This window comes from Dermacentor variabilis, chromosome 3, assembly GCF_050947875.1.
Source record: "Dermacentor variabilis isolate Ectoservices chromosome 3, ASM5094787v1, whole genome shotgun sequence".
In the NCBI taxonomy this organism is placed as follows: domain Eukaryota; kingdom Metazoa; phylum Arthropoda; class Arachnida; order Ixodida; family Ixodidae; genus Dermacentor; species Dermacentor variabilis.
In genome coordinates, this window is record NC_134570.1 from 65,008,802 (window position 1) to 65,027,353 (window position 18,552).

The following is an 18,552-nucleotide window of genomic DNA, read 5'->3' on the forward strand; positions in this document are numbered from 1 at the left end:
TATCAAATGATTCAGTTTTGCTTTTTAGCTGCTGTCGTAGTTTAGGGAGAAAAACAAAAGCAAAACCTGAAGTGCGACCCTAAATAGCAATAGCCATCCGAATGACTACAGTGATGAAACAGTGATGATGACAAGACGGCTAATGCGCAGTAAACCCAGGATTCCCTTTTGGGTAGGGCCCTGGTACTGCTCTCTCTATTGTCACCTTCCGCCATGACCACACAATGACAACATTGGTTCAACACATTGCGGGTGGGCACATTCACGGCTGAACAGACCTGTAACACTAACCACTAGAAATCCTAAAGGCTGAGAAAGAATGAAACAGTAAGGCACACATTTTTTGAACTTTGAATGTAAGATGTGCAACATGTTGCAGCATGTTTCCACTGTAAGCAGATCCAGTGAGATCAAGTTTATGAAATGAAGCTTTGGACAGAAGCTATCCTTGTGCAATCCTTTGGTTAATGAAATTCGTAAACAAAATTGACCTATGCATACCAGATCCTGATTCAATTCAATAATGTAGATGATGTGAATGAAAAGCAGGTGCCAGACACACAAGAGCTCAAAATAACTGGAAGCCACTTCATTGCATTTATTAGATGCTTCTATTTTCTCTGCTTCTAGCTCTTGTTACTATTGTTTTTTTTGTCTTCGCTAAGTAACAGACATTATTGACAGTTGGATTAATCAGTGTTGTGGTGTAATTATTGGAATTTACTCAGGCATTAGGAAAGCACTTCTGGCATAAGACACCTTCCATCGACGTGTTGATAAATGATATGCAAAAAAGATTGCATCTACAATGAATGGCTGTCACTAGTTGTTTAACCAAGACATAGAAACTTGTGATACACTTTAGGATGGCCACTTGCATACAGGATATAAAAAAAAAAAAAAAATGGGCTCCTGCATTCTTTAATGAAAGTACTAGTGGGATACCTATTACAAAACAACTAACGAAATAGGCAGTGCCTCTAGCAAACAGTGGAAAAGCCACTGCAGATCAGTAGTTGGTGTCCCAGTAGTGCCAGATGTCGTAAGAGACCTTCGGGTCGGCGTGCGCAAAGAACTCGTCAGCGACGGGGTCGATGTGAGTGTCAGGACTGATTGTCTTATATATGGGCTCTCCAAAGTAGGTGCCCACTACCCAGCCAGGGACATTCTTCATCAGCTCCCGCTCCTCATCGCGGTTCTTCTTCAGCTGCTTCAGGAACCTGCCAAAGAAATAACTAAATTACACTCTCTTTTCATCACAGCAAATTGCGAATTCAAGTTTCTCAAAAGCTAAATTCAAAAGCAACACCAAAGACAACCGAGTACTTCGTTTGTTAGCCTCGGAAAATATTATGACAGATTGTTCACTACAGGCTTTATGCTCATTTCGGGGACACTAAGAGAAATATTAAATCAGTTTAGACTTTCAAAACACCATTTTGGTTAATTTTGTGGTAAGGTGTAATTATTAGATAAGAAAATTAAGGTCAAAGTACCAGTTTCTAAATTTTGCACCAAAACCTGTAACTGAAATCTGCAACAGATTTCAATATATGTTTGTGTTTGGGCTGTTGTTGGTGAGCAAAAGTTCTTGACACTAACTGACACAAGAGCTACTATAAATAAAAGCTTAACTAGACCTGAGCAGAGATTGTCAGCATCCCATGATGTTATCGTGAGCTTGTGCAAGAAGCTTAGGATAGCGGCACTACCAGTCTTTCGTTTTTAGATATTTTTCTCGCTTACCAAGCCTCTTCTCACTGCCGAAGCAACTTTTTTGGTATTATAGAAGGGTAATACATAAGATAAGGGTAATAATACAGCTTGACTTATATTTTTCTGTAAGGTCCCTTTAAGTGCACACTCCCTTAAGGCTGAGAAAAGCTTTTTTGTACTTCCTATACCCTTGATACCCGGACAGGCCGCCATTGGAATCTGAACCTGGCAACGTTTAACGTTAGAACGCTATCTAGCGAGGCGAGTCTAGCAGTGTTATTGGAGGAATTAGAGGGTAGTAAATGGGATATAATAGGGCTCAGTGAGGTTAGGAGGACAAAAGAAGCATATACAGTGCTAAAAAGCGGGCATGTACTGTGTTACCGGGGCTTAGCAGAGAGACGAGAACTAGGAGTCGGATTCCTGATTAATAAGGAAATAGCTGGTAACATACAGGAATTCTATAGCATTAACGAGAGGGTGGCAGGTCTTGTTGTGAAGCTTAATAAGAGGTACAAATTGAAGGTGGTACAAGTCTATGCCCCTACATGCAGTCATGATGACCAGGAAGTCGAAAGCTTTTATGAAGACGTGGAATCGGCGATGGGTAAAGTCAAAACAAAATACACTATACTGATGGGCGACTTCAATGCCAGGGTAGGCAAGAAGCAGGCTGGAGACAAGTCAGTGGGGGAATATGGCATAGGCTCTAGGAATAGCAGAGGAGAATTATTAGTAGAGTTTGCAGAACAGAATAATATGCGGATAATGAACACCTTTTTCCGCAAGCGGGTTAGTCGAAAGTGGACGTGGAGGAGCCCGAATGGTGAGACTAGAAATGAAATCGACTTCATACTCTGCGCGAACCCTGGCATCATACAAGATGTAGACGTACTCGGCAAGGTACGCTGCAGTGACCATAGAATGGTAAGAACTCGAATTAGCCTAGACTTGAGGAGGGAACGGAAGAAACTGGTACACAAGAAGCCAATCAATGAGTTAGCGGTAAGAGGGAAACTAGAGGAATTCCGGATCAAGCTACAGAACAAGTACTCGGCTTTAACTCAGGAAGAGGACCTTAGTGTTGCAGCAATGCACGACAATCTCATGGGCATCATTAAGGAGTGCGCAATAGAAGTTGGTGGTAACGCCGTTATACAGGAAACCAGTAAGCTATCGCAGGAGACGAAAGATCAGATCAAGAAACGCCAATGTATGAAAGCCTCTAACCCTACAGCTAGAATAGAACTGGCAGAACTTTCTAAGTTAATCAACAAGCGTAAGACAGCGGACATCAGAAACTATAATATGGATAGAATTGAACAGGCTCTCAGGAACGGAGGAAGCCTAAAAACAGTGAAGAAGAAACTAGGAATAGGCAAGAATCAGACGTGTGCGTTAAGAGACAAAGCCGGCAATATCGTTACCAATATGGATGAGATAGTTCAAGTGGCTGAGGAGTTCTATAGAGATTTATACAGTACCAGTGGTACCCACGACGATAGTGGAAGAGAGAATAGCCTAGAGGAATTCGAAATCCCACAGGTAACGCCAGAAGAAGTAAAGAAAGCCTTAGGAGCTATGCAAAGGGGGAAGGCAGCTGGGGAGGATCAGGTAACAGCAGATTTGTTGAAGGATGGTGGTCAGATTGTTCTAGAGAAACTGGCCACCCTGTATACGCAATGCCTCATAACCTCGAGCGTACCGTAATCTTGGAAGAACGCTAACATAATCCTAATCCATAAGAAAGGGGACGCCAAAGACTTGAAAAATTATAGACCGATCAGCTTACTGTCCGTTGCCTACAAAGTATTTACTAAGGTAATCGCAAATAGAATCAGGAACACCTTAGACTTCTGTCAACCAAAGGACCAGGCAGGATTCCGTAAAGGCTACTCAACAATAGACCATCTTCACACTGTCAATCAAGTGATAGAGAAATGTGCAGAATATAACCAACCCTTATATATAGCTTTCATTGATTACGAGAAAGCGGTTGATTCAGTCGAAACCTCAGCAGTCATGGAGGCATTACGGAATCAGGGTGTAGATGAGCCATATGTAAAAATACTGGAAGATATCTATAGCGGCTCCACAGCCACCGTAGTCCTCCACAAAGAAAGTAACAAAATCCCTATAAAGAAAGGCGTCAGACAGGGAGATACGATCTCTCCAATGCTATTCACAGCCTGTTTACAGGAGGTATTCAGAGGCCTGGAGTGGGAAGAATTGGGGATAAAAGTTGATGGAGAATACCTTAGCAACTTGCGATTCGCTGATGATATTGCCTTGCTTAGTAACTCAGGAGACCAATTGCAATGCATGCTCACTGACCTGGAGAGGCAAAGCAGAAGGGTGGGTCTGAAAATTAATTTGCAGAAAACTAAAGTATTGTTTAACAGTCTCGGAAGAGAACAGCAGTTTACGATAGGTAGCGAAGCACTGGAAGTGGTAAGGGAATACATCTACTTAGGGCAGGTAGTGACCACGGATCCGGATCATGAGACTGAAATAACCAGAAGAATAAGAATGGGCTGGGGTGCGTTTGGCAGGCATTCTCAAATCATGAACAGCAGGTTGCCACTATCCCTCAAAAGGAAAGTGTATAACAGCTGTGTGTTACCAGTACTCACATATGGGGCAGAAACCTGGAGGCTTATGAAAAGGGTTCTGCTGAAATTGAGGACGACGCAACGAGCTATGGAAAGAAGAATGATGGGTGTAACGTTAAGGGATAAGAAAAGAGCAGATTGGGTGAGGCAACAAACGCGGGTAAACGACATCTTCGTTGAAATCAAGAAAAAGAAATGGGCATGGGCAGGACATGTAATGAGGAGGGAAGATAACCGATGGTCATTAAGGGTTACGGACTGGATTCCAAGGGAAGGGAAGCGTAGCAGGGGGCGGCAGAAAGTTAGGTGGGCGGATGAAATTAAGATGTTTGCAGGGACAACATGGCCACAATTAGTCCATGACCGGGGTAGTTGGAGAAGTATGGGAGAGGCCTTTGCCCTGCAGTGGGCGTAACTAGGCTGACGATGATGATGATACCCTTGATGACATATCAAGTACCAATCATAACAGGATATGCCAGCAGTTATTACACTGAATATAATTAGAGTTGCAGCATGGCTAGGTAATATCAACTTAGAAAGCTAGCATGCCCAAGAATAGCATACCCAAGCATACCCAAGTATTTTTCTTGAAAGTCTACTGAATGCACATGGGTGGCTGACGTTAGGGATCTATTCTCATATATACAGGCTACGGAAGGACTCCAGCTCACTAATTATGTCTTCATAGGTGGATACGAGTGTGTGCTCGAACACCCTACCCTTGTGCAATTTTGCTGCTACAGTCGCCGACCGAAAATTTGGACATGCTTTGTAGTTCGTACTTTTCTGTGGCACCGCCGTTCTCCCCATAATAGACACCATGCATAACAACGACTTAAATTTCAGACCATCTAGGGCTCACCAATCAACATTTTGGACTCCGTCCGCGCCAAACCTTTTGTTATTGTGGCTGTTGCCAACTAACGCCAGCGCAGCCACCAAACTGTTGTGAGAAGCTTTAACCTCAGAGATCCTCAAACAGGCTTAAATCTCTGAGGCTAGCACGTCATTCGCATCGCCATAACCATTATTTTCTGGTTCCGTTGCCGCTTTTTATGCTTTTTTATGCAACTTCGACAGTAGGTAATATTGCGCGTCTACAAAAAGTGGAGCATGGCACCAACTCGACCTTCGCAGATAGCCCTGGTGATGAAGTGCTGGAAGTACAAGACGATGACAATGGTGCAGAAAGCTGCTGTCTTATAGCTCGTACAGAACGGCTGGTCCCATGTTGAGGTAGCTCGGGAACAGACTATCTCAGGCTATGTCAAGAACAAAGCTATGATTCTTGGAGCAACTGAGAAATGTGCTACGGCCCAGAAGAAAAACCTCCCTCAAGCCACATACCCCCAACTTGAAGAGGCTGTGAATATCTGGCTAGGCACCATGGTTGCGCAGCGCATTCCCATATCTGGTGACCTGCTGAAGCAAAAGGCAGAGGCCCTCGCGCTACAGATGGGAACCATATGCTTCAAGTTCCGTGACGGCTGGCTCTGCAACATTAAAAAGCAATATGACCTCGTCTCCGAGGAAATGTGCGGCGAAAGCGGTGCTGTGGAGAACAGGTTGATAGGGAATCACGGCACTGACAAGCTGCAGGCCTTGTTAAGCCACTACACGCCAGACATCTTTAACTGTGATGAGACCGGACTGCTTTACAAGTTTCTGCCAGAGAAGATGCTTGCCGTTTCTGGAGATCCTTGCCATGGTGGGAAGCATAGCAAGGAAAGGGTAACCATTCTTTTAGGCGCAAACATGTCTGGAACTGAAGAGCTACCGCTTTTGGTTATTGACAATGTTTGAGGCACAAAAGCGCAAGGTGCTGCTCTTCATTGAAAACTGTGGTGCGCATGGCCTAATCAATAATTTGAAGGCAATTGAAATTGAATTTCTGCCATCAAATGCCACGAGCAACTTCCAGCCCATGGATCAGGGCATCATCGAGAAGCTGAAAGTGTTGTACCAATCACGCCTGCTATATGGCATGGTGCTGTACATCGAGAGTGGAAAAAGTTAGTGTGGATTTGTTGTCCGCTGTTCACATTCTTGCCGATGCCCGGAAGGCCCTGACGGCAGGCACAGTCCACCATTGTTTCCGCCATTCAGGATTTGTTGCCAGTGTTGAGTTGGATGCTGGAACTCAGGATCCTGCACCTTGCTGCCGGCCACTATACCGGACATGAACGGAGATAAGCTGATTGAAGATCTGTGAAGCAGTGACATGCCAATTCCGGCCACAGTGATCTTTGGAAACTTCGCTGATGTGGACAGTGCCACAGTGTCCTGTGCCGAAATTAATGACAAGCAAATTGTTAATCAAGTAGTTGCGCCCTTGGAAGACAGCTCTGACTCTATGAGGAAAGCGTACCGTGTACTGCGGGGCCATCGAATGGGGACTTTGTGCAAGCCCTCACAGTGCTTTCATTGTGCTTGAGTGAGGACATGAGGCTTGCGCAAATTGAAGCAGATTTGGTTCTAGACAAGCGGAATACCGTTCAACAACGCATAGAACAGTTCTTTTTTTTTTGGTCTCAAGTGCTGTAACAACTAAATAAAAAAGTATTTGCTTGCCGAATTTGTTTTTTCGGACATTTGATAGTTCGAACTGTTTCGCGATCCCCGCAAAGACCGAATTATCAGTTGGCGACTGTATTTGTATAGTTTCATTCACCTTCCATGTGTAGATTTATGGTGCTATCTACAGTCCAGACTGCAGTACATACAGTAACCCATGCAGTAATGAGCTCAGCTCATGTTTCGCATGAAGACGTTGGTCACAATGCTTCTTGAGAAAACTGCTACAGCAGCTTGTTTATTAAGGCATGAGCCTCAAGCGGCTCATGGCTCCGAAAATCCAATGTCCAGCATTATCGAAAAAATTAACAGTCCAGCGTTATGGCACCAAAATTGATAGAAGTCGAGCCCATGACCTTTGGTATAAATAAAGGCTAAGTTAATCAAGGCACAGTTAATTAAGATATAGTTAATTAGGGCAAACAAACCCACAATGTTTGGTGGCAACTGAACCAACGAACTTTGGTGTTAATTAAGGCACTTGAACCCATGACGTTTGGTCGGTGTTGAACCCTCGACCTTTGGTGGGACAAAAATTCAATGGCACCAAAATTGATGATGCCATCACTGACGGTCGAAACCTTCACCTTTGGTGTTAAGGTACTTGAACCCACAGCCTTTAGAGGGATAAAACAAGGAATAGAAAGTAACAATACATTCGAATGAGAATGACAAGTAAATTAATAAATGCCTTGTGAGTGCACAGGCTTTTGCCTTCATTCTCTTTAGCATATTCTGAAGTGAATGTCAACTCTTCTTGCATGTTTTGATCCACTACATACATAAATATGGCATAAGTATGCATGCTCTCTTTCACAAAAGAAGCAATAAAACACAACTGCACTCATATGTGGCGTGGTCAACAATTATGGTGTATGCATCAACAAACAATGTGCTTGTTATAGACATTTTACTGGCAGCAGTTCACACAAGTGCCAACTGAGTTTGCCAGCTGTCTCCTTTCTGCATTTCATGAATAAATTAAGCCTTTTGACTCCGGCAGAACAGTGCATAGCTAACCTGCAAAGAATGCCGACCACAACATGCACCCAGAGCTGTAATTCACTTGAGTGTTCTCTCAAATGAGAAGTTTAAGAAATAGTGAATGCACGCTAAGTCCACAGAACCCTACTGCCCCAGGGTACAAGAGAGTCTCCAGCCAAGTCTCTACTATATCACCTGCATCATCTTCTTTCTAAAGCTCTCAGATTTCCCCAAACATAACATAAACAAGAGAAGTGGAGGCAGACAGTTTCAGGTTAGTATCCCTCTGAGGTCAGACGAACATAGAGAGGCTGCAGAAGAAACACCAGCACATGTGAACCGTTCACGACTACTGCTCCTCCATGTGCGCAATCAGTTTTATGTGATGAAAACAGGGGTTTGCAACATGTTCCTTTGCATTCAAAAATAGCAGACAAATTATTATGTAACTGTGCATTTTTGTTCAATTGCGAGCCACTGTCACCTGACTGTCATGAGTCACTGGCAAAACACGTGCGAATAGGTGAAGACGATGCCGATGCCGGCTGGTGAAATGGGGATGGACATATGATGCGAGAAGCGTGGAAGAAAAATGAAGAAAAAGGGGATGAAGGTGGAGGAGCTGGCATTGCTGACGTTGATGAAGAGCAAGGCAGACGCATCTCCAGCTGTGCTCTGGAGATGGGAAACGGCAGCTTTGAAGACTAGGGAGTAGCGAGGGGATGTCTGAGAGCTAGCCGGCGACAGCTCCAGCTCCTGAGCCCCACGACGTCGCTGAACAACGCTCCACAGCCCCAGTCCAGCCCCATGCTGCCAGGACCAGCCGCTGCCCAGTGCCACGAAGGCAATCCCTTGGACATGTCAGCGGCACAGACTGGACCAGACCGAATCCTGTACCACACGGGTCTCTGAAGAGGACAACTCCCTCATTCGCAACGAATGTTTCCGCCTACGCCATGTTAGAACTACGCAGGTCGACATCTTACGCCATGCCGGGCCGACATTCACCACTACTCCGACAGTGAGAACATTTAGTTCGTATGGACAACGTCTCATTTGGCGAGTCAAAGCAGGAACAATATACAGCTCATATCTAGTTTTTTTTTCTTATGTATATAGCTAGTACTGTGGATGCCTCATGCATGTATACGGTTTATGCCATGTGAGTTTCATTTGCTGTTCAGTTGTTTTGGGTTACAATTGTTTCATGGGATAAATTTAACATATTTGCATTGTGTTCCCGTCCATTTCTGGAGCACAAAAATTTGTGACAATTGGTGAGCCTCCCAGGATTTACTTCCAGCCATGTCCCAATCTTTAGTGGTCTATAGACGAACTGGGATAAGATTATAGCCACGATTCGCGAAATCAAGCTGATTAAGGAGCAAGGCCTCCGACTAATAGATGAGGAAAGGAAACACATTCATGATGCCAAAGTAGCTGAATGCGAGGCACTTCGCAAAGCTGATTAAAGGCGAAAACAGTACGTAAAAGAACAGATACAGACAAAGCGAGAATTATTGCCTGCTTCGCATCAAAGGAAGGAAGTGATGTTAAGCTAGGTGGCAGATGTGTCGGTGCGGGTGCGCAACAGGGTAGGGCTAAGGTGCCAGAAGCAGTCATGATTCGCAGCACTCATAGCGCAACTGAAGGGAAGCCTGGCACATGTGAGCTATTGATACAGAAGAATCCCTGTGAATACAAGCTAGTGACCAGCAAGGAAGACATTTCTGGCACAGACGAACACAAGTGTAGAAGTTTTACGAGTGGCGAGAAAGAAGTGTGCACGAAGTAAGCAATGACAGCAGACAGAGAGATTGAGTGAGTAGAGAACACAGCGAAAGAGAAAAGAAACATGCAAAAGAGAAAGAATCGATAGAAGAAATACTTCGAGGAAAGGTAAAAGAGGAAGAAGATCCACAGAAGGTCGAAAGTAAGATTACGTAATGAAACACGTGTGCATGAGAAGGTGTGGTGGTCAATGAGAAAGAAAATGAAGCCGGAGTTAGTATATCAGAGCCATTCAGAGCTGTATAGGAAATGCGGTAGCATAGGAGAGAGAGCAAAGTAGATAGAAAGTAGAAAACTGTGGAAATATCAAAAGCTGCGGAAGAAAGAGTGCAGACTTTTTGAGTAGAGCGACTTGGGTCCTAATGGTAGTTGATTCTGAAGATAACAAGCAGTGTATATTGTGTTTTTCTGTGGAGAGAGCTGTGTTAAAGTACACTTAGGAGATTAGACGTCGGGTGCCATGAGGTGATATATGGACAGAGGACGTGGTGTTGTCATCGTTCCTTGTGAACTTGATGCAACAAGTCTGAGGTGTGCAATGAGCAGTTTTTTGTGCAAAAAACTCTTCAAATGGGGGCCCATATCACGAGTCCCTGACAAAGGATGTGCGAATATGTGACGAAGACGATGCCTGTCAGTGAAATGGAGATGGACATGTGATGAGAGAAGCACGTGAGAAAGAAATGAAGGAAAAGGGAACGAAGCGGGAGGAGCTGACACAGCTGACATGTACGAGGAGCAGGGCAGATGCATCTCTAGCTGGGCTCTGAAGATGGGAAGCGGCAGCTTCGAAGACCATGGACCAGCGATGGGATGTCTGAGAGTTGGTCAGCGATAGCTCCAGCTCCCGAGTTCCGATGACATCACCGTGGCAGTGCTTCATGGCCTTGGTGCAGCCCCATGCTGCCATAACCGGCCGCTGCCAAGTGCCATGGAGGCAATTGTATGGTCACATCAGTGGCTTGTACACCCGACTCGTCCAGACCACGTCCTGTGCCATGCGGGTCTCGGAAAAGAACAACCCCATTGCTTGCAACGGATATCGAGGGTTACGCTGCATCGGCACTACGTAGGCCGATGTCTTACCCCACGCCAGACTGACATTCACCACTACTCTGACGGTCAGAACATTCTATTCTTATGGACGTGTCACTTGGCCAGTCAAAGTAGCAACAATATACAGCTAATATCTAGTTTATTTTTCTTATGTACGAGGGTGAATCAGAAGGTCTTTGCCCCTATTTTTTAATAGCCAAAATGAAGTACATACAGGTAATTACAAATATATGTACTAGTCTACGTACCTTACACTATTTTTCCACATAGTCCCCACACCGGTTCAGAACTTTCTCCCATCGCAGCACTAAATTCGAGATGCCTCTGCGGTAGAATTCAGTCTTCCCAAACGCTCATTGTCCAGCAAGTCTTCACAGGCTTTTGCAAACTCGCAACACCACCACCTCACACTTCTGAAAGTGAGACACCTTTCTCCATACATTGGTTGCATTTCCCTGTAGATTTTGATGTGCGTTAATCCCTTTCTCCATAGCAAACGAATCAAACTTCATTGCTTGTACACTCTGAACGTGCACGACCGCCATGGTCATCAAATGACAGAAGCGCCGTGCTGCGGAGCTAACAGCAGATAAGGCCGGGCCGGTCAAAGAAAGGTCTTCTGAGAATGGATATGTTGACTTTGCATTTACAGCCGCAATTTGGCTATAAAAAAATATGGGCAATGACTTTCTGATTCGCCCTTGTATATGGCTAGCTTTGTGGATGTCTTATACGTGTCTAGGGTTTACACCGTACGAGTTTCATTTGTTGTTCATTTGTTTTGGGTTACAATTGTTTCAGGGGATAAATGTTCTTTTACCTATTTGCATTGTGCTTCTGTCCATTTCTGGAGTACTGAAATTCGTGAATGTGACTGTGCCCATGTCTGGTATAGGTGGATAACAGCACATGTTAATGGGATAATGTTGGGATATATAGCAGTTGAATGTTGATATAATTTGACACATACACTGAAGTAAGTCTGAAATGTTTCTCACTGATATCAGTAGTATTGAATATACATTCAAACCCCACGATAATGAAAGCCCTCAACAACGAAATTCTTGCAACAATGAAATATTTCGGAGTTCCCAGTGGAGGTACATAGGAGTACATGTATTTCATATCCCTCAACAACAACACATCTTCTACCAGCAGCCCCCGACAACGAAAATTTCTGCCGTAGCGGGTCGCGAGTTTTCTTCGCATGGTCTCAACATAACATCAAAAAGTGAAATCCTAATCCAAAATGTGCTAAAACGTGTTTTTTAATCACTTTAGAAACTTGTTTGCTGCCACCTGTTGCTTGCCTAGATGCTAGTTGTAGCGCATAACTCGTTCTTGCTGGCAACCATACGATGTCGCTTTCGGCACCTGGCTGCAACTCTGACAGAAGTGGCCAGGTGACTTGTTTCGTACCTCTCGTTGTCCTCATCGTGCTTGGCCATTGTGTGCGGCAGTAAGTCTTGCAAAATGCCTCCTCCAGTTAAGAAAGGCAAGTTTCTCATGCTCTTAGAGAAATCTAAATTCATCGCGGAAGCAACCGGAAAAAAGAAGATGGATATCGCTGTGAAGTTCGTGATACCATGCAGCTCCCTGTCGACCATTTTAATACCCAAAGACAGCATCTTGGTGGCGCTGGAGAATGGAGCACGTGGGGAGCACAAGACTGTGGCCACTCCGGTTTTCGAAGACGTGGTCCAGGCTGTGTACAAGTGGTTCCTGGAAAAATGTGCAAGCAGCATACCACTGCCTGGCAGATTGTTGCAGCAGAAAGCATTCGTCAACTTTGCATGCCTTCTGGAGCACGATGACTTTAAAGCGAGCGCTGGCTGCCTGAGCCATTTTAAAGCATGACACAACATTGCCGCCAAAGTGATTTCTGGAGATGCACAAGCGTTAACAAGGAAGACGCAGTAAAGTGGCTGCGAGAGACTCGAGAAGCCATCATGGATGAGTGTGAACCCCGTGATGCACACAACGCAGATGAGACGGGATTGTTTTAGAAGATGCTTCCGTCGCGGACGCTGGATTTGAAGGGCCAAAAATCAGGGTGGCAAGCAGAGTAAGAAGTGCATAACAATTCTCTGCGCAAACATGGACGGCTCCGATAGGCGTCCGCTCCTAATCATTGGCAGGAGAAAAAAGCCACAGGGTTTGAAGGCGCATGGCAGGCTGCCTGTTCAATACACGGCCAACCAAAAATTGTGGATAATACGCGCTATCTTCGCCACCTGGCTGGAAGCCTTCAAAGTGAGCATGCGAAGAGCAGGCAGAACCGTGTGCCTTTTCGTAGACCACTGCGCTGCCCATTATCTTAATGCCACTTTTACAGACATCCATCTAGTATTTTTCCCAGCGAACTGCACCTCGGTCCTTCAGCCTTTTGACCAAGGGGCCATCAGAAGCTTGAAGTGTGCCTACCATCAAAGGTTTATGCAGAGGATGCTGCTGATCATCGAGTACAAATGCATGACGGAGGTGGACTTTTTCATTGCCCTAGAGATGGTTGCTGCAGCATGGATGACAACAAAAGTGAGCGTGATCAAAAACTGCTTCGAACACGCGGGCTTTAATAACCAGCAGGCGTCGGCTGCATCGTCAGAGTCTGAGCGACCAGCAGAAGATGGTAGAAGTGTGTCTGCTGATGTGGGCGAACTTTCCACACTGAGCAAGGCATGGGTCTAAACGACTTCCTGTCTGTCGATGATGACTTGGTCGTTCATGAGGAACTAACGGATGACGCCATAGTCAGCAGCATGCGGGGCACTGACGACAGCAATGATGGCGACGAAACCGTGACCAAGCAAGCAAGCACACGAGATGTGCTCGATACACTCGACACCGTGCGGTCATTCCTCGCGATGCATGATGACATGGTCGTGCAACATATTCTGAGTTGTGAGGGTCGAGTGTCAAAACTCCTCTGAGGCCTTAGAGAGCAGACTAAGATTAATTATTTTTAAAATAAAACGTGAGTCCTCTGTTATGTAGCCCCTCAGTTATGTAGCCACTGCAGAGATGACAGTTGCGGTGGGTGCTGTTCGCAGCACATTTGCTGTACAATATGTGCCTTCATGCTTCGAGAAAGCTGTCCCACCTTGGTGGGGGGAAAAAAAAAGTTTGCACGGTGTTTGTTTTCCTACAGATTGGTTTTTGTGCAATTCAAGGAACTGTCATAATACAGTCGACTTCCATCATTTCAATTTTTAGACTGCCATGCATTTCAATGGGCCCAAGCGTTTGTTATTTCAATACTAAAATTGGCTTTCGCTGGATAATTAGAACTTGATCAGTAAACACGCACTTGTCTGGCTCCTATGGTGACCTCAATCACGACCCCTCTAGTGGCAGTGTCAGTTTTGGCAGAGCTTAGGGGACAATGAATGCGTTGAACACATGCCATTTCTCTTCCAAATACCTATTAACTGCTTGCCCTAGGAATATTTTCACGCAATACCCCTAGCTCAAAATGCCTGACTGTGGTATTTACCCGATTATAACACACAACTTTCTTTATTAACCCTTTCAGGGTCAATGACGTAAATATACGGCGCCGTGAACAAGTCCAAAATAGTCAATGCCGTATATTAACGGCGCTGCCTGTGCGTTTAAAAAGCGCACCAATTTCCTAACTCTTTCTTTCTTGGCATGTGCTGCCACTATGTGGGAATACAGGGAATTGTCCTTTCACGCTTCCCTCTGGGTTTTCGTTGCATGGTTTGTTTTAGAGCTAGTTTGCTCCGGCACGTCTATATACTACTGCTCGCGCATTGGTGCGTGTGCGGGCGGGCGGCGGTTTGGGTTTTGTTCTGCGGGCGGTTTCGGTTTCTTGCGCTCGCAAAACTGATGGCTATCTCATTACTAATCGCTCAAAGGGCAACTGCCTGTTTCTCGCTCGTTTAGGGCTCACAGTGGTGAGCATAGGAAGGATGCCGCTGTGTATGCGTTTCCTTTTCTTTTCTTTTTTTGGGAGACTCGCAATATCTTATTGCCTCTGGTTGACGATAAGATGAAGATCAGCGGAAGTTTGTCACACGTTTCGCTGACGGGCACACAACCACAGTTTTTTAGGGTGCGCTCACCTACGCAGTTCGATTAGGCTATGGACGTAAATATTAGTGTAAGAGCAGGAGCATTTGAGACTTGGGAAATATTCTCGTGTGCGCATATTCTAAGCCTTGAACTAAAACAATACATCAAATTTTTAATTCTCATAAGTTTATTTCCTTTCTTTATTGTTGTTATTCATGAATAAAGAGTACATATATACCAATGCAAAATATTTTTTTCTCACTTTGCGGTCACCCTAGAAAAATTATGGTAAATTTTTTTCAAAATAGGTCCCTCAGAAGAATTTGGAATATGAAAAAAAAAAAAAAAAATCAACCCTGGGCGGTCGCATATGGCGAAAAAAATCGACCCTGAAAGAGTTAGAGAGAATAGGGCTGAGAATTGCCACCGTGGTGCAATTGGACATGAAACCAAAACTGCCCTCAGAGTATTTGCATGCTTTACAGCATAGCAGGTTTGTGTTGTAGAAAATCTGACTTTAATAACGGGCACCCATTCTGCAACAAATATCAGACCCTTGCCCATTTTTCTTGCTAAAAAAACCAGGTGCACATTATATTTTTACTTTGTTTAGGAGCTTCAATGTCATTTCTATGCTAGTTTTCTGCTCAGCACACATGGAAAGTACTGTTGAACCCGACTATATCGAACCCATTTACATCGAATTATTCTTTATATTGAACAATTTCTGAACACGGTATAGTTACAATAAGTACATATAGCAAAAGTTACGCTTACATCGAACAAAAATAGCAGCGACTCCCGATATATCGAATGTCACGTGGCGGAAAAGTGCCCCCACAAGTTGGCTTTCCCTCGCAGTGAAGGGAAACCCGGCGGCATGGTTCCATCATACCGCTCTTCCTACCGTGACCGCGCTGTGTCAAACGAGCTGTCGCCACCCCCCTGCAAAAAATGATCCTGACCTGCCCACAGTGCTTGCTCAGACAGCCAATCAGAGGCTCTTGTGCCCTCATCATGCAAGATGGCGCAAGTGCGAGTTGTCTCGCTAATTTTCGGGTTCATAGTGTTTGCTCCTTGTGGGTCTTCTCCTGCAGTGTTGCCATGGTGAAGTGGCAGAATCCGCTTTTCGCAGTAATGCTCAACATCATAAATCAGGTTGAACGCGGTGAGACGTCGGATGCCCCGCAGCGTGCAAGATTCCGAGGAGCACTATCAGCACAATCTTGAAGAATAAGGGGGAGATCGGGGCTAAAGCGGACAAACTCGCAAACCAGTGCCCGTGGCGCCTGACACATACGCACGGCCATGTACAAGTGGTTTATCTGAAATTGCTTCAGACATGCCGGCTTCCATGTGCCGGCTTCTGATGAGTGTGACGAAGCCGCTGCTGGTGTTGCCTAAATTTGGACCAAGCTGTTAGAATTTCCGGAAGCTGTTGACGAATTGACGGTCAAAGAGTTTGTGAGTGCAGATGATGGTGTTGCGACTACGGGAGAGCCCTAAAACTAAGACTACATTGCCGACATCGTACCGAGCACAAGTGAAACTGGGTATAATGAGGAAAGCAATGACGGTCCTTTGCCCACGTCCGCCGAGGTGATTGATGCACTCGCACTAGTCCAGCGCTTCTGCGCCAATGTGAAAGGTTGCAGCCTCAGCTGCTCGGACTCCTTAGACAATGTGGAGAAGTGCATGCGTAGCGGGCAACAAAACTGCCCAAGCAGAAGCAAATACAGGACTATTTCATGCGAAACTAAGCTGTTTTATCAATGAAGTGATTTTACAAATGGCACATACTTTTATGACATACCATTCTTTAGCTGGCTTATATTGAATTATGCTCTATATTGAACTGATAGGCATTTTTTTGCGAGTTCAATACAGCCGAGTTGGACTGTAGGTGTACGTTAGAATCGGGCAAGTACTTTTATATGAATCAGCAGCGTGTTCTAGTGATCTTTCTGCATATTGTTTAATTCGACTTGCTGCACAATTTGATCGATTTCATCAATCCCGTCGGGGTTGAATTAATGGAAGTCGACTATACAGGAGAGTTCCAAAATGACAGAAGTGTGACAGGACAAGCCAGACAAGTCTCAAAGTTCCCGGTTGTAATAGTCGCTACTACTTGTGCGAATTAAAGCCCCTCAATGACATTTTACGTCGAAGGGTGAATGAAGGGGTTGGGTGTGAAGAAGCTTAAATGTGTTGAAATTCTTAGCGTACTTCACGCATATTCCAGGGGCCATCTATCAATGTATATATCTGTGTATGTTTGCACATTTCTATGAAGCGAGTCAAAGGCACATACTGAATAATGACAACCTCATCGACGTTCGAGAGCAATAAAAAATGCAATAATGACATTTCTGCACTCCGTACATACAATAATACCATGCTAGCTCGAAAAATGTTTAACTCGAAATTTCTGCAGCAGGGAACCATTTCCCATTACACTTAAATCTCGTTATAGCAAAACAGCTTATAACGAAATAATGGATATAACGAAAGAATTGTAATTCCCCTTGAAAGTCCCCACAGAAACCCATGTGTTTAAAATTTCGTTTTAACGAAAAAAGATTCGTTGGTCAACGGATATAACGAATAACCTTCATTCCAAAATCGCGCCTAACAAGCCGCTTTGTACACAACATATAGATTTCTTAAATTGCGCGACGCATAGTGGCCCTACGATGCGGCAGTTCAAATCTCCCGTAGCAGCCTCTCATCATCCGGCAACGCTCCAAGCCAAGCCAAGCTGGCCAAGCAGCCAAGCCACTCCGTCCATTGCGTGCAGTGCGCACTGCCAGCCGAGTGCCGCGCGCCTTTGTTTGTGTTGTTTCGTATGCTGTCCGTCAGTGCTTTTTCCACCGTGTCACCAGTTTCAAGACAGAGAAATGAATGGCAGCAGCAGCAGCAGCTTGAAGCTAAAACGGAAAGTTATCGCCTTGGTTCAGAAGGCAGCCATAATTAGGGCTGTTGCGCCAGGCACAAAGAAAACTCAACTGCAACGGCATGCGTGATAGCTAATGTTGGTCCTCTGCTTTAAAAGTATGAAGGGAAGGATGTGTTCAACACTGTCGAAACGACTTTCTTCTACCAAATGTTACCACAGAAGACCCTATCATTAAAGGGTGAGCTCTGTCACGGCGGAAAACACAGTAAGGTCCGCGTCACTGTACTCCTTTGTACGAATATGAACGAATCGGAGAAGATGCCACCTTTGGTGACAGGAAAAAGCGCATCGCCACGATGCTTTAAAGGAAAGAGGCGACTTCAACCGCAGTACTTATCAAACTGGAAAGCCTGGATGACAAGGGAATTTTTTGCGGGATGGCTGCGTGACTGGGACGAGAAGTTGAAGAAGCAGAACCGCAAGATATGCCCTTTCTTGGACAATTGTGCTGCCCACCACACCACTGCTGCGCTGACCAACATCGAACTTTGGTTCTTGCCCTCGAACTGCACGGCAATGATAGAGCCCATTGATCAAGGCGTGAGAATGCCGTTTAAGCCTGGATACCGGAAGCAGGTGATAGACTGACTTGTGTTAAACATGCAGTTGAACAATGACACGAAGGTCGATTTGTATATGGCGATAGAGATGCTTAATAAGGCGTGGATGGATGCGACAGCCAGCACCATTGCAAACTGCTTTCGATGTGCATAATTTGCTGCCAATGAAAGCAATCCTGACACCGACGACTCAATGGAACGAATAGCCTTACCCAGTGGTGCCGCTGTATCAGACGAAGCCTTAGCGTCACGGAAGGTGCTC

At 45.0% G+C, this 18,552-nt stretch overlaps 1 protein-coding gene across 1 annotated transcript in view; it reads right to left on the reverse strand.

Annotated features, from left to right (window-relative positions):
- Nucleotides 1-568: 568 nt before the first annotated feature.
- Nucleotides 569-18,552, reverse strand: part of ND-B16.6 (NADH dehydrogenase (ubiquinone) B16.6 subunit) — a 33,592-nt gene continuing 15,608 nt past the window's right edge. Inside the window, exon 4 of the mRNA XM_075685397.1 lies at nt 569-1,220. Coding sequence (XP_075541512.1) covers nt 1,010-1,220 — 211 coding nt within the window. The 3' untranslated portion in view covers nt 569-1,009. The remainder of the gene's footprint in view (nt 1,221-18,552) is intronic.